Below are 20,927 nucleotides of genomic sequence, written 5' to 3' on the forward strand. Positions count from 1 at the left end.
AATTTTCATTAAAATAAAGTATATTTATAATGCAATGCCTTTATCACTGCTTAAACACTATGAAATATGTTGCGTGCCTTATTCTGTGTAAGAAGCCACATCATCTCACAGAAGGATTTATTTCAAACACTCGACTGACGTTATGAAGTGAGTTTGGAGTAAAAATATGTTATTAAATGTGGTATTTTCACATGCTTTCAGATGGAGCAGCATTTACTTCACAGAGCCGTAGTTCACGGAGAAGCTATGAAAACAGTTGTCATTATCGCGAACGATTTCATAATCGCACAATAAAATTGTCTGCGATTTTTTTGCGTAACTTGTCAGTGAACTACGGCTCTGTGTAGTAAATGCTGCTCCATCTGAAAGCACGTGATGACGATTTCCTGCTGATTACAGAACCGGCTTTACTAACAAATCGTGCATGACAATCGCATTCGATTAATCGTGCAGCCCTAATGCAGTGTGAATAAAATCCGATCTGGAAATTATTTAAAATGGTGTTTTGCATATGTACCTTTTTTCTCATTAATATGTTCACTTTCAGGGTTGTAGAGCTCATCGTCCTGGTCAGGAGCATCAGTCAAAATGTCTTCCAGCACATTCAGTTCCCCATCTAAAAATGAATGCACACCATTCAGTAAAACTATTACAAATAATGCATTTTAGTTTAAGTATATTGACATACTCAGCTCACTCACACCAACATGAAACACAATGTCATGTAATATTAATACAATAAACCATGTCATGTAGTATTAATACAATAAACAAACAAATACTACAAATCATGTAGTATTAATACAATAAACATAACAGGTCCATCATTATATGGTATAGACGTCAAAATGAATATACTAATACAACAACAGATACAGCATTTACCAAAGTGATGTTTATTATTAAGCTGTTCTCATGAACATATTCATGTAAAAAAAAAAAAAATTGCAAACGTTGTAAATCTAGCTACATGAGCAGAAATTCATCCATTGTTAATTTTGAAATACTGAAGTTACATAATGTGCTCATATAAACATAACAGACCTATGTTTGACAGATGACTTCCTAAAAGCAAACTGGACAAGTAACATACAATATCTTTAAAAAATCCAAACAATCACATTTCTTTCTAAAACCATTCGATATAAACAAAGTCCTCCATGATAACATGAGTTAGCATCATGCTAAGCTACCGATCGCTGTTATGTTTCCTCAACAAATGCTTTTCTAGCCATAATGAGTGTGTCTACGGAGAATGTAAATTAATTTAATGAAAACATAATTAATAAGCAAATGGAATACTGCATTAAATAACTGGCAATAAAAAAAAACTTTGTCCCACCATGGGTAATGAAGGCCTTTGTTTTTGGATGACCTATCAGATAAAATAAAGTCTGTATCTATATGACATCAATTATTGTTCTTGATGTATAATGAGTACACATGACAAAACCTTACTTACCAAGCAAATCATTCTGTGGGATCCAGTCATAAAGTTTTGTATTGGGGGCGAGAGTTTCTGGAGTTTTTGCAGTGTAATGCCAAACAACCTGTGCAAATGCACAATTTATTAACAGTTGCTCTAGGACACTGAGCATATGAACACTGCAACACTGCACTACTTTAGTGAAGTCTTAAATGCATATATCCAGACTTATGCATGTATCCCTGCCTTAATGTTCTACAACCCTGGCATGACTAGTATCAAAATAATCCTCCTGTGAATCCTCTTGTCACGGAATCAGAATTTTAGAAAGAGAAATAAAAGTGCTGTCAACTGGCAGATGATACATCTATATTTGTTAGAAATTCATTTGAAGTGAAAAATGTAATTGATTGTTTAAATACATTGGTTTCAGGGTTAAAATTAAATTGAAACAAATGTGAGTTGTTCCCTTTGAAAACAAGTCAATTTCTTTATATAAATGGCATCCCTGTAAAGAATGTTGTTACCTATTTAGGAATCAAAATCTGCAAAGATGAAAAGGAAAGGGGTCAGCTTAATTTTCAACCTGTGCTTCAAAAAATGTCAAATAGAATTCATTTATGGTTAATGAGGGACTTGTCAATGAACGGTAGAATTCTTTTATCAAAAACTGAATGTTTATCTCGTCTGCTCTATCCTATTTCACTAGAAGTTCCTAATAACATAATTAAGGAAGTAGATAAAAATCTTTTCAATTTTATTTGGAGAAACAGATCTCATTACATTAAAAAAAATGCACCTTAACTAATTTGGTTTGTAATGGGGGCTTAAATGTGCTTGATTTCAGCACTTCAAATACAATTTTATAGAATAGATGGATTAAGCATTATTTTCAGTACAAAAATAAAATTTGGTATTTAATTCCTAATCTAATCTTAATCTTAGTAAGATTCCAGCTAGACTAAGTCATTTTCACAGGCAGGTGCTTCTCTCTTGGTTGCTTATCTATAAACATAATTTTTCTCCAAACAAATGTGTAATTTGGAATAACAGGTATATAACATTTAAACATAAAACTTTTTTTTATATTTTTTTATTTTCAAAAATGGGTTGATAATGGTATTATACAATCCCTTCAGGATTTCGTGGGACTTTTTTCAGATTTTTGCAGCTTTTCTCAAAATTTGCGGTGACATTTGCGGCATTTCTTATTGTTTTGCCGTGAAAATATACCACAGACAACATTCTTCTAACCTTGTTATGACTTTTCTGACTTCGAGAACCATTGTATGGCTCCAGACTAACATTTGAAGACACCAGCACCAGTGCCGTTAAGTTCTACAGAAGGTGGCACCAGCACCTGACAGTAAAGCACTCACCCTAATCGCACATGTACATCTCGGAGATGTCTATTTAATGTCTGCATTTACATATGCAAGATGCGTTTTTTTAGAGTGTTTGCTCATCTGCAATAAGTCTCTAAGACGTTTTCTGTCAGATGCCAAATAGACATTTATTAGAATGCATGTAAAAGTGCTTCTGAGCCGTTTATCAGATTACACAGCAGATGTTTCCCAGATCTTTAGCAGACATCTTACAGATGTACTTGTGCTGTCTGGGTAGTTGAGATGCAGATAAAATTAACTTTTATTACTGCCATTCATAATGTCTAAATATAATATAATAAATACAAAAAAGTATATATTAGGGAGTGGAAATGGCAAATAAGCCTACTTCTCTGCACATAATTTAATGTATTTTTTTTTTAAATAAGTGTTTGCTTTCCTACATTATGCAACTTTTAGTTTTATAAATGGGGACAACCTATGAAGGATGAACAAATAATATCACATTAAAAATAACTTTCAAATTCGGTAATACTTAAAGCTATGAAGTGCTGGCAAAAGTTGTGTGAAGCATTTAAAACCACCATCAAAAAAGAATGTGAGTCTTAGATCTGATATTGCAATTAAAAGGAGTTACTAGGAGGTGGAATAATTACTTTATAGCCCAATATCTTCTAAAACATATTGGCATTCTAGATTTGAGTGCATTGAGTGGAAATATGCATGGTTGCTGCCTAAAAAATATTGCATAACAAATAAGGTGAGAGAAGTACATTTTAAAATACTTCATCTGCTGTACCGTTAAAACACTTTTTCTTAGGTTTCGTACTGATGTGGACTATGGATGTGATTTCTGTGGGGCAGAGAGGGAGGATGTTGTCCATTTATAGCAAAATGTTTTGGATAGATTTAGAAGGCCTTCTTTGTAAATGTTTAGGCATGGAATTGATTTTTCTGAGAAAGATATAGAATAGAGAAAGATTACCACCAAATGTGACCTTTATGGTTAATCTTTGTTTGCTTATGGGGAAATACCATATACATAAACAGAAATGGGATAAATGAAAACCCAACTTTTTGTTATTTCAAATAGATATGAAACATTATATTGAGTTACTACTTGGGCTGAAAAATAGTAAAGCAAAACGCACTAGGTAGTCTATGTGAAGCTTTTGAGCTATTTGTATGATGATCTCATACCCTTTTTATTTTTTATTATTATTATTTATTTATTTGACTTGTATTAGTTTTTTTACTGTATATTCTCATTTTCTTCATATTGTAGTCTGTATTCAATATTTTTCTATACTATATGTTGGAAATGACTACTGTCATGTTCATTGGCTGTTTAAATAAAATAAAAAAACACATGTCACAGTCACGCAGCATTTACATAAATAAACATCTAGAATTAGAACACTTTATATCACTTTAAACAATTGAGTTCTGGACCACACAGGACAATTTAGCTCACTTGATCTCACTTTCCAGAAGAAAAAAATAAAATAATAATAATAATAATAATAATATATATATTTACAACAGGTTGAGTGTGAAGAACCATTTTATATTCCAAAGAACTGTTGTGTGCTGCAAAGAACCTTTTGTGCAATGGAAAGGTTCTTTGGATATTTTTTAAGAGTGTAAGCCTGTTAAAATGGATCTTGAATAGAGAGTCCTTATTAGTCCGAAGCTAAGCTTAATGCCTTCACATTATAAAACATAACTGAAGAGTAAGCAAAAAAAGTTTATGAGTCATTATTAAATGAAAAATCTATATTATCTATCTATATTAAAAAAAATCTATCTATATTAAATCTATTTTGTTGTACTGTGATAATTGTAAAGAAAACAAAGAACACAAATCTGAATCTAAAATAGAATATGGATGTTTAATGATGTCCTAGACACATTTCACACAAATACTGTTTGCAGTGCATACCCTGGTGAAAAAACAAATAAATAAATAAAACTAAATCAGAAACCCTCATAACATTTGTAATGGGTTTAATGGGAATTGTATTGGTTTTTTGGTAATTGTCCCTGTGGGTAATTATTGTCTTCTATTGGTGGCTTGTTAAAACCATTAAATCATAATGGAATATGTCCCAAAACACACTAGAAACCATTACATGTACTGGTTTTATTGGTTAACAGTTGATGGTTTGTAATGTTTTTAATGGTATTTGTAGTGGAAACCATTACAACATCTGTGATGGTTTCTATTGTTAGTTTTTTCCTTAATGGTATTCACTAGACATAACACGCATACCAATAGACCAGTACTGGTAGAGACCCATAGGGACCATTACAGTTTCCATTAAATCTAATACAATTCCCATTATAACCAGTAAAACCATTACAAATTCTGTAATGGTTTCTACTGTTTTTTTTCCCAGCAGGGATGTATCTGATTATGAACAAGATGTCCAGGACCTCCGACAGAAAAATAGACCTACAACATTAAAGATGCTGCAGTATATTTATGGGATACTTTTTTTACCCGTGTGCATCAAACCCATCTTGAGCGCTGCTAAAAAAGCTCATTGTTTTTTTCTGACCATAGAACCGAATGAATGAATATGCTGGAGTTTTTTTTGTTTTTGTTTTGTAACTTAAACTTTCTATTTAAATAGACTCTGATCACCAGAAAGGGCCTGAAAATTATGAAGTAAATAAATGGCCCCTTACTCTCCAACTAGAGTTCCCTCACTGATTTAAAACCATTGTCATCACTGACTGTAAATGAACCCCTCAGTTCGAGCCTACATTTAGTTTACATCTCAGCAATCAGTAATATGTATTATATTAAAGAAATGTTTTTATTTCGGTCATCTTATGTAATTATTGTACATAATTATTAACATTCACGTGTATTCATTTCAATAAGAACATACAGTTTGGAATGTACACTGGCCATCATACACATGTGATGATGACACACGTACCGCAGTCAATTGAAGGCAATGCTTCTATGGGAACCTACATTCACTCTTTTTTACTCTTTTTTGCTTTGGCATCAGGACGAGTCTTTCTGAAACATTTACGGAAAAGGAAACAGCATGTTTTAATAACGAGGAATGTGATCAGTGCAACAATTGAGAGTAAGAAGGCCACTACATCCAGGCAGTGGTACTGATACCAGCTCAGATCATGTGCCTGAACTCTGAGATGTTTAGCTCCTTTATTCCGCATCACAAACTCAATCCAGTAAACTGCCTGGTCCAGAGGCTTCATTGGCTGATCATGATGGATTCGGGATAGTCTCATGATGCTCTCCTTGTATCTGATTAGAGAAGAAATGGAAATTATTATTTTTTAGGTTAAATTTATAATTGTAGTGAAGTTTTTGTTCAAAATTAATATAAATGTAGTAATACACAAACATTTTCCACCCTGTTTCTAGCCTTCTGACTAAAACACATTTTAGCGTTATTTCTAAATTAAGGAAACTAACTGGAAAAGTCCTTTAGACAACTCACGATGGATTATTTAAGACAGTCTTGAGAGCATCCACCAGGTCTTCGGACTGCATTTTGTTGATGTCAAGAACAACAGCAGCTCCTTTGGTTTTCATGTGCATTAGGTTATCAGGTTGGTCAGCAAACAGTGGCAAGCCCACCATTGGGACACCATGATAAATAGCCTCATACAGTCCGTTTGTCCCACCATGGGTAATGAAGGCCTTTGTTTTTGGATGACCTACCAGACAGAATAAAGTTTGTATCTATATGACATCAGTTAATGTTCTTCATGTATATTGAGCTCAATGACAACACTTTCCTTACCAAGCAAATCATTCTGTGGGATCCAGTCATAGATTTTTGTATTGGGGGCAAGAGTTTCTGGTGTTTTCCCAGTGTAACGCCAAACAACCTGTGCAAATGCACATATTGGGAATTTATTAACAGTTGCTCTAGGACTCTGAGCATATGAACACCTGAGCAGTAAATTTATAGAAAAGTTGGGTTCTGTAAAAAAAAAGTATTTTAAAGTAAATGTATTTATTTTTCATACATAGAATTTTTTAAAATAATGTATACTGGTCACCCTTTTAAAACACCTAAACTCTGAGGTTGTTAAGAGTACATTATTGCTTTTTATGATGAGCAGATTGATTTATTAGACTTTAATTCGCATATAAACATATACATAGGCTACGTCCACGCGAAGCCAGAGCTTTCCCTATCCTATCTTTTTTTACCCTCATCTCAAGAAATATCTGCATCCACACGAAACCACAAAACCGACACAGTATACATGCCAGACCAGTATGTGGCACTGTAATTCTGCCACAGAGATACACTAAAAACGGAGAAGAAGACTTGGACTCATAGGCGTAATTTGCGGGTGGGACGGGTGGGACATGTCCCCACCACTTTTTGCCAGGGTCGATATTGTCCCTACCACTTTTTGAAAGAATTGAAAAATATATTGCGGAAGGTAGGCTATGTATTAAAGGGAAAACAAGATCAACAAATCATTCTTCATAATCTAATTAGGGTGATAAAAATAAAAATAAATAAATTTGACTCCTTATGCATGCATAACTCGTGCAGTGCAATAACGATGTGATTTGCAGCTATATTTACTATTAATTGCAGAAAGTGCGCTCAGCAAAAATTACGCGAATGTTGATGGTTTTCACGCTTAAGTCAATTAAAAGACCGCTTCTTAAACCAGAGAAGGTTTTTTCGAGTTAAATTTCGAGTTAAAAAGTCATAATTGAGAGATATAAACTCGCAATTGCGAGACATAAAGTCAGAATTGCATGATATAAACTCGCAATTGCGAGACATAAAGTCGCAATTCTGAGAAATAAAGTCAGAACTGCGAGATATAAACTCACAATTCAGGCTTTTTTCTCGCAATTGCGAGTTTATATCACGCAATTCTGACTTTTTTTGTTAAAAGTCTTTAAAGTTTAAAGGATAAAATCAGTCTTTTTCCCCCTCAAAACTGGACTTATAAACTCGCAATTGCGAGTTAATCTCACAATTCTGAGAACAAAAGTCAGAATCGCGAGAAAAAATGTCAGAATTGCGAGAAAAAAAGTCAGAATTGCGAGAAAAAAGTCAGAATTGCGAGATTTATATCTCGCAATTGTGAGGTTATATCTCACAATTCTGTGGGAAAAAAGTCAGAATTGCGAGAAAAAAAGTCAGAATTGCGAGATTTATATCTCGCAATTGCGAGGTTATATCTCACAATTCTGTGGGAAAAAAGTCAGAATTCGGACTTTATATCTCGCAGTTCTGACTTTATAACTCGCAATTGACTTTTTTTCACAGAATTGTGAGATAAAAATTCGCAATTACCTTCTTTTTTTTAATTCAGTGGCAGAAACGGGCTTCCATACCTTATGCTATGAAGGCTCTCTTTTTTTTGATTCCTCAGTGTTTGCTAAATGCTCTGTAATTTATTAGTCATTATAAATGACTCATTATATAGCCTAATACAGCATGTAGGCCTATGCCATGCCTCATCTTATTTGTTTTTGTTAACGTTTAGTAAGCTAGTTTGTCATTGAATAGCTACTGTTTTATTGTTGTTGTGCATTTTAATTAAAAATAATAAATCCATCTTGTTTTTTTGGTCTTAAAACGTGAAAGGTGTATAGATGTAAGCAAAACAGACAATTATATTTTATTGTAAAACCTGACAAGATCGTGAAATCGAAAGTGAAAGCATCTGAAGCCCGGCTTATAACATGTCAAAAGAGGAACTCCCATTCACAAAATTCAAATCACAAATAATACTACTGATGAAAAAGAACGGGTTGAATGTTAACTACTTTCGTTTCCATATAACTATAAACTACGATAAAAGTTCATCAGTGTGCATTGATTAACAGCATGTTGTAGCACAAAAATAAAAAACGTGCTAGTGCAGCCAACTGAGAAAGTTAATCGCAAAAGAGCAACCAGTGGGAAGAATGAGTCTGGAGCCCTGAATTGCCCAGCTCCCCCTGTCAATGATCTAGCACCCCCTTGGAACCTGCGTTCAAAATTCTCTGGCACCGCCCCTGGTACATCGATGTATTTTTGAAAAGCAAAAATTAAGTTTGTTCAACTCTAAACCCAGTCCCCAAGTAAATTAGGCTATTAAATAAAAAACTAGCAAAACGAGTTGGGCGGTGTCCCCACCACTTTTCAAAGCAAAGTTACACCACTGCTTGGACTATGCGCATAAACCTTGCGCGCGGTATACAAACGAACATGGAACAATACATTTATTAATCTGTGTTAATGTTAGTTAATAAAAAGACAATCAGTGTTTGTTCATGTTTTTGTTGCTGTTACGTGACATAGCGGTGTCTGACTAGGGGCAAGACATGGGCTGATGACGTCATCGTTTCAGAAAATATGCAGATTCGCTGTACACATGAAAACGCAAGGGTGGCGTTTTCAGATTTATCCACTCTGGGACCCGGTTTAAAAAAATATGGGTTTCACTCTCACAAAACGCCGGATCCGTGTGAACGAAACGCCTATACGATACAAAATTTATGCATATACAGCTTAACGCGTCTCCGTGTGGACAGGGCCTATAGATAACCTTAAATATGGCAAACAGCCCTGTTGAAAAAAACTGCATATGCTGGTTAGGTATGTTTTGACGCTGGGATAAGCTGGTCCTTTGCTGGTTAATGCTGGTCCTTTGCTGGTTTAAACTGGTCCTTTGCTGGTTTAAGATGGTCCTTTGCTGGTTTATGCTGGTCCTTTTGCTGGTTTATGCTGGTCCTTTGCTGGTTTATGCTGGTCCTTTGCTGGTTTATGCTGGTCCTTTGCTGGTTTAAACTGGTCCTTTGCTGGTTTAAGTTGATCCTTTGCTGGTTTATGCTGGTCCTTTTGCTGGTTTACGGTGGTCCTTTTGCTGGTTTAAGCTGGTCTTTTGCTGGTTTAAACTGGTCCTTTGCTGGTTTAAGCTGGTCCTTTGCCGGTTTATGCTGGACCTTTGCCAGCACATGACCAGCATAAACCAGCAAAGGACCAGCTTAAACCAGCATCCCAGCGTCAAAACATACCTAACCAGCATATGCTGTTTTTTTCAACAGGGAGAGAAGCTCAAATGTGCTTGCTTGATCATGTAAAGTGATTGTGTCTTCTCAGAAGACTCAAAGTGCTTAACTCATATAACTTGAAACAACGTGGCATTGAGTAATTGATGACAATTTTCATTTTTGGCTGAACTGTCCGTAATTCACAATGAGTATTTTATTGCCTCATTAAATACATTAAGTACACAGTCTTGTACCTTTGGGATTGAAATCCCTACAGACAAATTTACTGAAAAAAAATGTTTCCAGAGCCAAGGCAGCTGTTCTATTGCTATAAAAAGATACACACCTTTTGTGGGATCTGGCCAAGAGCAGAAGCAATAGTGTTTGCTCTTTCCATTGTCAGGTTGCCGATCATGGAACCTAATGAGAACACAATGATGCCATGATCTCCTGAGCTCTGAACAAACTCCTCCAGTTCCTAAAAGACATACAAAAAACTCTCTGTGAAGCTCATATGGTCGGTGAGGTGATCATGCAAAGCGCCTGCAGGAACATAGGAAAGTGGTGCACGCATCAAAGCCGCTCGAAAGTATACACAAATGTCAAGTGCAGCGACAGGAAGTATGGGATATTCAGTGTCTGTGCCATCTGTGCAAGCATTACAATTACAAGCGTAATGTAAAAATTCAGTTAAATTATTGCCCTGACATGTTTTTTCCCCTATATCTAGCTTTTCATTAGTGACTTAAAACTGAACTGATTTTCTATCAGAAATAAGCTATAATGGTCAAAGTATGCCACGTGCAGTTTACAAAATGGGACTGACACTGCAAATCCACAGTATCTTTTGAGGTCAACGTAGTGTGGGATTACAAATTTAAGAATTTAAGATCTGCTGATCCTACATCTTGATCTAACGGCACATGAAAAACTAAGGTGAACTATATTGTGGCATTCAAAGTGAACGTAATGAACATGATAAGCATCAGTTTACTGATTCAGAATATAGTTTCCAGTGAGGTGGTTTTGGCCATTTTTTTTCTTCTTATTTAGTCAAACTATGTGTGAACATGAACAAGTCTATAGTTTTAGTGACTAGGTGGCGCTTAAAACATGTGTTGATCATGTTATGGTCTAGGTATGCTGGTGCTCACAAGGCTTTATGCCATTTGATGTAAATTAAGTCAGTTTGAGCTCTCAGTTGGGGTACATTTTCTCACCTCTGTTTAACCCCTGGGTGTAAGACCAATATGGATAAAGACTGCCAACTATAAAGTACAATGTATGCCTGCTATAGTCGGACTTTGATGACTGCACTGCCACATTAAATGTTAGGAGCTAAATGAAATCCTGCTCCATACATAAATCCACAGGTATGAAGTTACAATCTTACTTGATTCATTCAAGTAAGGATTGATGCAATGATGTAAAAGAAAAAAATATATAAAGGCATCAAGAATATTTCAGAAGAGCAGATATTTCAAAACAGAAAGCAAAGCAAAGTCATTACCTTCGACAGAGGCTTGGCAGGTTTGCAGTGTAGTCCTCCAACAAATTTAAAATTAGGCAGGAGTGGGCGTGGATACTCAAAATCCCAGTAAGTTCTAATCAACCAGATGTCGGCTTTTCCCATGGTCTCACACATGGTTGTAGGTTTTCCTGTGACATACGGAGATACAGTGCCACTCAGTTGATGTACAGTAGATCAAGTGTTCAAAAATATTGCTTTCTTCTGCTTTGTCTAGTCTTCTTGTCCTGATCTCTTTCGATACACACTTCAGTCCATGAGTGTGCCTGCACTATACACTATACTGCAATAAAGATTCTATTCCAGGTATACAGTCATCTACAAGAGCTTAAAGAGTGCAAAAACCCAGAGCTGTTGGACCATATAATAAATATTATTTATTAAACAACTTGGAAAAGAAAAATGCTACTTGTTGATTTGCAGCCTGTCAACTATTTAATATTTTTGCTTTCTTTTGCTTTATTTACAGCAGCCTTCATGAATACTCAAGAAAACTGTAAATAAAGATATTTTTAAATCCATTTGACAAAATAGTCAGGTTCAAGCATTTACATGCTTATTTTTCCCCTGTTGATTGGGTTATTTGAGGTCTACACCCCAAGCAACTAACTTTTAAGTAATCAGTTGAGTGACTGATTCAATGAATTACTCATAAAGTCATCATCACCACATACTTGTGTATATATGTAATCTACAGGAGTGGCTAAAAGCCCCCATCACTAATGCTTGTAATGCACAATCACAAAGAAACAGAATGATACAAATGTCGAAAAAACGATGGAAGCCCATTTCTACCACTGAATAAAAAAATAAAACAAGGTAATTGTGACTTTTTAATCACACAATTCTGACTTTTCTTTCTCGTAATTATAAATTTACATATCTCAATTCTGACTTTGACTTTTTTCTTAGAATTGCGAGTTTATATCTTGCAATTGACTTTTTCCCCCTCACAATTCACCCTTTGCTGGAAGTTTGATTGACATGTGATCTGACCAATCATAATGCTGAATCTGCCATTTTTTTCCAACAAACAAACCAGACAGGAGAGTAGATTAATGTCTATTCAATGTAGTAGATTGAAACAAGATACCTTCTGATGTTTATTCATGTTTATTTTGTGCAATAACTACTAAAGAGGAAGAGATTAAAGCTTCAAATGCCACTTTTGCACTATACACTATACTGCAATAAAGATTCTATTCCAGGTATACAGTCATCTACAAGAGCTTAAAGAGTGCAAAAACCCAGAGCTGTTGGACCATATAATAAATATGATTTATTAAACAACTTGGAAAAGAAAAATGCTACTTGTTGATTTGCAGCCTGTCAACTATTTAATATTTTTGCTTTCTTTTGCTTTATTTACAGCAGCCTTCATGAATACTCAAGAAAACTGTTTATATCTTGCAATTGACTTTTTCCCCCTCACAATTCACCCTTTGCTGGAAGTTTGATTGACATGTGATCTGACCAATCATAATGCTGAATCTGCCATTTTTTTCCAACAAACAAACCAGACAGGAGAGTAGATTAATGTCTATTCAATGTAGTAGATTCAATGCAGTTGAAACAAGATACCTTCTGATGTTTATTCATGTTTATTTTGTGCAATATCTACTAAAGAGGAAGAGATTAAAGCTTCAAATGCCACTTAAACTAAGGCGCTACAGTGATCTGTCACAAAACACATTAAAAAGCCAAAAATTGTATTTATTGTTTGAATTTATTAATTACAAAATTATTTGACAGCTGACTTTGTTTCATTCCAAAAGTAACCTGCTCTGTCCTGTCTTTATCTTGTAATTGCAAGAAAAAAAGTCAGAATTTTGAGCAATTATCTTTTTAAAACGTTTTTTTTAGTGGCAAAAAACATGCCACTGGACAGTATCCACGCAATCTTAGAATGTCGCTCAGGCAATCAAATGGATGGACTATAGTAGAATTATACATATTATTATTTGTAAAAAAAAAACGTTGCTTATGTTTTCAGTGCAATACTTAGAAAATTATCTTACAGACTTAATTAGATTTGAATTATAAATGTAGCAAGATCATACGTTATTAATGCCTATATGTTTGCTAAATACTGTCACACATTCTATAGTTTATATTCATTGAAAAATTGACTTAACCATCAAGTTTGTACATCACAGTGGTACATAGCAACTAGAAAGAGATAGACAACTGCAGAATTAATGCATAAAAGTGGCCAAAAACAAAATAATTACCCCATATTTCAGTGTAAATTATATCAAAATTAAACTTCATGTTCAATCTGAATATAGTTGTATGTACGATGTAGAGGAGCATGTTTTCAACTCTCTCTGTGAAGCTCATATGGTCAGTGAGGTGATCATGCAAAGCGGCTACTACTAAAGAGGAAGAGATTAAAGCTTCAAATGCCACTTAAACTAAGGCGCTACAGTGATCTGTCACAAAACACATTAAAAAGCCAAAAATGGTATTTATTGTTTGAATTTATTAATTACAAAATTATTTGACAGCTGACTTTGTTTCATACCAAAAGTAACCTGCTCTTTCCTGTCTTTATCTTGTAATTGCAAGAAAAAAAGTCAGAATTTTGAGATAAAAAGTCGCAATTATCTTTTTAAAACGTTTTTTTTTAGTGGCAAAAAACATGCCACTGGACAGTATCCACGCAATCTTAGAATGTCGCTCAGGCAATCAAATGGATGGACTATAGTAGAATTATACATATTATTATTTGTAAAAAAAAAACGTTGCTTATGTTTTCAGTGCAATACTTAGAAAATTATCTTACAGACTTAATTAGATTTGAATTATAAATGTAGCAAGATCATACGTTATTAATGCCTATATGTTTGCTAAATACTGTCACACATTCTATAGTTTATATTCATTGAAAAATTGACTTAACCATCAAGTTTGTACATCACAGTGGTACATAGCAACTAGAAAGAGATAGACAACTGCAGAATTAATGCATAAAAGTGGCCAAAAACAAAATAATTACCCCATATTTCAGTGTAAATTATATCAAAATTAAACTTCATGTTCAATCTGAATATAGTTGTATGTACGATGTAGAGGAGCATGTTTTCAACTCTCTCTGTGAAGCTCATATGGTCAGTGAGGTGATCATGCAAAGCGGCTGCAGGAACATAAGACGGTGGTGCAGGCATCTGACCGCAAAGCCGCTCGAAATGATACGCAAACGTCAAGCGCAACGACAGGACGTGCGGGATTTTCAGTGTCTGTGCCATCAAGTCAGTACATGGCATCATAGGATCAGAAAAAAGCACATCATAATGAGATTCCCGAAGCGTGTGTAAAAGATCCTCATTGTGAAGCATGCCCTTGCAAACATCATCAGCGAGCAACATAAAGTTGGTTATCACTCGCCAGATCATGAAGATTCGCTCATATTTGGCAACTGAGTCCTTCATCCAGAGATTAATGAACTCACTCCACACAGCACTGGCCTCTTTTTTCTTCATGTTGACTTTATACACATTGAATTCGAACCGCTCCTTCCGTGTGTGTGGTACAGTAGGTGATGAAGAACTGACCAGAACGTTCACACTGTGGTTACGATCGACCAGCGCGTCAATGATCGCACGCATGTTGTGCCAGTGGCTGAACTCGCCTGGCAACACCAAAACCTTCCCAGCATTACCAGCCTCTACTCCACACAGCAGTAGAAACACAAATAAATTCCCAGAAATCATGATGAAATATTCTGGATAAGTGCAGTGAGAATATTGCTTCTGGATAAGTGCAGTGAGATCTGGGGAACAAGGCTCCAAATGTATAGACTATGTGCAAAACAGGATTTGGTCAAAGGTCGTGTTGCATTATGGAGGGTAGTTGTACTTTGTCCTCAATGAATAAAGCCATTTTCACAAAAAGATAATGCATACTGTTGACTTAAACGTTCTCACAACTTTCACTCAATTCAAGCTTGCAACTTTCACTGTAATTGCTTTATTTTGCATTACTGCATGCTGTAGTTCAAAGTATGTAGAGGAATATGCAAATGTTATCGAGAACAACACTGTTATAATGGCTATATTTATTAAACCTCCCATTTCTGGAGTAAAATAATTTCCATTTGCTCAAGTAGCTAAGAAAAAGAAATCTATGCTAGCATTTATATGACTTTTCAAAAGAGGAAACAAATATTGAGAGCTAGATTAATGTTGGTCCGAAGAGCGAAAGGCTAACACTTTACTTAACGTCTTTACGTATAACGCATTATAATTACACCCTCTAATGCATTATATCTTTTCATAAATAATTGTGACCAGTTAAAATGCATTACAATATTTGAAGGTTTGTCATGTGTTCTAATGAATTTTACTGTACTTTCTAAAGGTGTAACAATGAATATATAGGTACTATGATGTATTATAATTGTGGTTATAATTATTCATGAGATGCATTATAATGTGAATTACAAGACATAATTAATGCATTAAAACTACTTTCATAATGCATTATATAAAGGCTTTAATTGTCAAATTTGCTCAAAATGTCAGCACTATTGGACTGTCCTTCATGCTGAGGCTCAATGTTGAAGATGATTACATGACGATAGTACAGCACAGCAGTAAAATTAGTTTAACTTCATAACCATTAAACTCTGTGCATTTCATGTTTTGAGGTATACATTAGCAAATATATCTGGCATAGCACATGGCTTAAATAAAAGATTGACCTAAAGGTATCTTACCAATGAACTGCAAATTACTCAAAATATTATTCCTTATATAGAATTTTTTTTAGAACATTTTGATTGTAAAGTTACAAAATGTATTTGGTTCAGGGGTGTACGATATGATGATATTTGATCAAGAGCGATTAAAATGTCTCCATGATCCACTGTTTTGGAAATATTGTATCATGCAACAGAGCATGTTCTATCAGTTGCAGTCCTGAGGTTTTCGCCTACATCCCAACATGCAGTGCAATTATGCGACAAATTGGGGCACACACTAGGAGGTGGCTTTTTAACAGGCTCGTATGCGATGCTCATGAGTTTAGTGAGATTTTGCAATGCAGTGACAATCGATGAAAACATTGAGGAGTTGGTCCCTAAAAAATTCAACATGGAAATGGTTTGGATTTTCCACAACACACACGGTGCAAACAACAGTTATTTGCAATGATAAGTTTCGCATGTAGGCGGGCAACAGAACAAATCTTTTTAACCACTTCAAAAGAAATCACCCCAAAGAATATGCTGCCAGTCAAATTGTGAAGGGACCCCACGTGAGTGCATCAGGTACAACCATGCAACCAGAGGCTTACAAGACTTAAACAAACAACTCTAACGACGGAGGCATTTGAGAAGGGAACTCCATGTGTCAGGACAAATAAGAACATTTTACCTGGCCAAAGATATGATTCCCATAAAGACTGTGGAACATGAGGGCTTCAAAAGACTGCTCAAAGTCATAGATCTGCGTCATGAGATACCCAGCCGGAAATATTTTTCCGCCATGGCTATTCTACAACTGTATTCCGAATGTTGCAGCATTGACGTGATGGAGACTGTGAAAAGAGTCAACTGAGAGACTTTACTGATGCACTCTCAGTTGACACTAGAGGTGATGACACTGCACTAACAAAAACAACCAATGAAGACAACCATTCTCAATTGATCCTTTGCCAGGAGTTTGATTGACAGACGATCTGACCAATCATAACATGGAATCTGCCATTTTTGTCCGACAAAAACAAACCAGACAGGAGAGTGGATTAATGTTGGTGGACTTGAACTTGAAAAATGGTGTGTACTGACGTACTGACAGTTGAAACAAGATACCTTCTGATGTTTCGCAAAGGATCAATTACCTCACTGACAAATATTGAACAAACACAACCCAAGAAAGCAAAGAAATCGCTTGCCAGCTTTTTGAAAACCTCAGGTGCTGTAAGTGCATCTGCAGCAGCAAGATCAGCTTCCTCATCTCTAAAAGAGACAAAAGAAGGGGAATTGAAGGTCTGCTTGTCCACACTGAATGCAGAAAGTGAGGAGGATCCTCTGGAATGGTGGAAAGTCCATGAGGCAAACTTTCTAAGAGTTAGCCAACTTGCTAGAAAGTACTTGTGCATTCCAGCAATAAGTGCTTCCTCAGAAAGAGCATTCAGCACTGGTGACAATATTGTTACCTGCCAATGGGCAACTCTCAAGCCAGATAAAGTCAATCAACTGGTTTTCCTCTCTAAAAAAATTTGCGATTGTGATCAATCATCCTTTGCGTTCTTTTAGAAAAATATATAAGTTGTATGAAGGTGAAAGGTATGTTCTAAAGTTGTTAAGTTTACAAGAGTCAGGATTCAGCAATATTTTTGGTTGGTTGGTTTTGGTTGATTGTTTTAGTTCCGAATCACATTGCACTTTAAAAAAATCTACTTACAATACAATACAATACAATAAGCAAATGTTTATTTTGGGAGCTATGCTAAAGTCTCTGACTTTACTTACATTTATTTAACCAGACCAAGTTAATATTTTTATTTAAACATATTTATTTAATATATAAAATATATATATTTGTTTATTTTATACTTTTCATGGTATCTTAAAAAAAGTATAAAGGGAAAAGAAAATGCTGACATGGGTTTTGCTGAGGACCTGTGTCTAATAAGCTTATCTGAGTGCTACAGCTATTGCCAATGTTTAAACCAATGTTTAAACCAACCAAAAGTCTTTGATTGTAACTGAATGCAAATCTTGTTGAATTTTCTTACTTTGCAGAATTGCACTTGCATTAAATCTACACTTGTTAAAATATGCTTGAAAATGTACCTAAATGGTCTATCTTTTTTAACTTTTATGTTATTTTTTAAAGCTATATTTTTTCAATGGGAATATTTCCTTATGAAAATTAACCATGGTTTTACTACAAATTAAACCAAAAAACCATGGTTACTATAGTTAAACCATGGTAACCACAAATTAATCATGGTTTTGCTACACTAACCATAGTTTATCCATGGTATTTGAAGTAAAATTGTGGTTATACAAATGGTAATCAATACGCCAAAAAAACATGGTTACTACACTTTTACTACAATAAAACCTTGGTTAATTTTCTTAAGGGTTATTTTGGCTGTACTGTACAGCTCAGTAATTTACAAAATAGCCTTTATCCATTATATGTGTGCAAAGTACATTTGTTTCTGTATATATAACTTAATTTGGGCTTAAAAGTTGAAATGTACAGAGAGTTGATTGGTATGTATCTGAATATAGACGAATATCAAACTTTACAACAAATACTCCAGTGCTGCAGCAAGTTGTTTGCTGATGATTCAGTTAACAAGGTAACACATTTCAAGTCTCTGAGTCTGGTTACAACAGGTAATTACGCTAATTACGGTACTTAGTTACTTTTTTATGGAAAGTAATGCATTATGTTACTTTTGCATTACTTTTAAAATCTGGACAGGGCTTGCTTGTTTGTTTTTAATCCGAGACATTGATTAATAGAATGGTATTAAATACATAAAGGATATTTGTGTTGTTTAACATTTAATTATTGCAGGTTTGCGTCATATTCTGAGTTGCATTATTTATATTCATTTTGAGGAATACTGAATCTGTGTGTTTTTTTGTGTGAGTGGGATGAATTAATGCATATTCATATTTATTTTAGAATTACAGTAACATCTTCTGATTTCTCTCAACATGGGGACAGGAGAGCTGTCAATCAAATTGGAAAAAAAAGTAACTTGCGTTACTTATTTGAAAAAGTAACTCCGATATTCTCTAGTTACTTGAAAAAAGTAATCTGATTATGTAACTCGTGTTACTTGTAATGCGTTACCCGCAACACTGGGTTACAATAAATGAAAGCTTGACTTTACCGACTAGAACTTTACAGCTAAACTAGAACTCAGTCCACAACATAAAGATGTACGTGAGAGAACAATCAACATTTGTGAACCATCGACATCCGTGGACATCTTACCTAATACTTCACTGTAGTAATTATCCAAACTCATCGAGGCCATCCGAAACGCGAATGAATAAACAACATACACAATCACATTTTTTACTCTTTCCATGAAGCACATGTGATCTGTCATCTCCGTCGGAGGAACTGGTACATAAGAGGGCGGTGAGGGCATCTGTCCACACATCCTCTCCATGGAAAACCCCAGCGAAAACCGTAGAGAAAGCACGACTGGAAGATCCAGAATATTCGCCAGCAAGTCACTGCATATGATCATGGGATCATATAAGAGCACATCAAACTTTAAAGCCGTCAAGCGACTGATAAGCGTTTCGTTACGCAGCATGCGATCGCACATAATCTGGTGCACTTCGCGCACTTTCCCCAACACATCCATGATCTGGAGACCGATTTGGACCATATTTGGTCTGGGATACTGCATCCAGATATTGACCAGCTGTTCGCTCAGACTGTGCACCTCGTGCGCCTTCAAAGGCACATCAAACACCAGATACTGAAACTTCTCTTGCTGTGTGAAGTTTATAGTTGGCGAGGCTGAGCTCACCAGGACCGTCACGCTGTGATTGCGCTTCAACAGTTCGCCCACAATGTTGCGCATGTTGTACCAGTGGCTGTATTCTCCCGGCAGCACAAGCACATTACCACAATGCGTAAAGCTCAAGTCACTGAATAGGACGATTACGAAAAGTGTAAATGACTTTCCCAAACGTTGCATTTTAGCACACGTGAAGACGCAGCAGGCAACCAGATTGTTTGATATGAGCGGTTTCTCTTTAGGTTTGGATTAAGAGACCCAGGCTATGGGCGTACCCATGCAGGAGGGAAAGTTTCTCTGTAAAGGGCGGCGGCAGAGCAGGACTAGGGATGGGCGTATCGATCCGAAGTATCGATATATCGATACTGACGCGATATATCGGTACTGACGCGATATATCGATACTCAAACCAAAAATATCGATACTAAGGTGCATTTTATTTACCAGTGGTTTTGTTTATTTAACAAAAAAATAAAATAAATAATAATGCGTAAAATATGCATTGAATTGGACGAATAACCTTTGTTAGCGAGTAATTGTATAGGGTAGAACTATTTTCCGGCTCATCTGAACACGCAAATGTTGCAAGACAGAACCAATCAATCAATCAATCACAGAGAGCATTCACTCACTGCTGACAGTGCATTCAAACAGTTCTGCGTTTCCCAAAAGTATCATAAGAAAGCATTAAAGCTTTTGGGAATGGCAGCCCTGAACAATGCTTATCAGAGGACAGAAAAAAAACTCATAAATGTTTGAGTTATTTCACAATAAACAAATTGAAATTGTAGCCTACATAGTTTGTGCAATTACAATTATTTAAATTGAACGTTGAAAGACAATATTGATCATGTAAAGGTTGCATTTTATGCATGCAACAGGCATTCACTGGCAGTCCCTAATGGCAGTACAAAATATTGCACTAAATCAAAAGTTCAAACGTTACAAATAAGTTAGACTATTAATGGTGTAATACTGGTAGCACTAATATAAAAATGTGATGATATATGTTACAAAAAAGTAACAATTTTGAAAGACGGTGATGGCTGTATTTTTTTGTATTTGATCTCAGTATTCCTATCAATGTTGTATAAGGGTTTTTGATGCATAATAGTAACC

General features: G+C 35.3%; 1 protein-coding gene across 3 annotated transcripts in view; it reads right to left on the reverse strand.

The window, feature by feature from the left end:
- Positions 1-5,186: 5,186 nt before the first annotated feature.
- Positions 5,187-20,927, reverse strand: part of LOC107548539 (UDP-glucuronosyltransferase 2C1-like) — a 19,865-nt gene continuing 4,124 nt past the window's right edge. The window contains exons 1-6 of one of the 3 annotated variants that reach the window (XM_016229256.1): positions 19,268-20,074; positions 11,286-11,434; positions 10,122-10,253; positions 6,561-6,648; positions 6,255-6,474; positions 5,187-6,058 (exon numbers count right to left, since the gene is read on the reverse strand). In XM_016229256.1, the coding sequence (XP_016084742.1) occupies positions 5,761-6,058; positions 6,255-6,474; positions 6,561-6,648; positions 10,122-10,253; positions 11,286-11,434; positions 19,268-19,988 (1,608 nt within the window). In that variant the 5' untranslated portion in view covers positions 19,989-20,074 and the 3' untranslated portion in view covers positions 5,187-5,760. Of the gene's footprint in view, positions 6,059-6,254; positions 6,475-6,560; positions 6,649-10,121; positions 10,254-11,285; positions 11,435-14,301; positions 15,053-19,267; positions 20,075-20,927 lie in introns of those variants that run through there. The other 2 variants (XM_016229257.1, XM_016229255.1) reach the window with 2 other exon arrangements.

The sequence above is a fragment of the Sinocyclocheilus grahami genome, unplaced genomic scaffold, assembly GCF_001515645.1.
Source record: "Sinocyclocheilus grahami isolate Dianchi unplaced genomic scaffold, SAMN03320097.WGS_v1.1 scaffold349.1, whole genome shotgun sequence".
Lineage (NCBI taxonomy): Eukaryota > Metazoa > Chordata > Actinopteri > Cypriniformes > Cyprinidae > Sinocyclocheilus > Sinocyclocheilus grahami.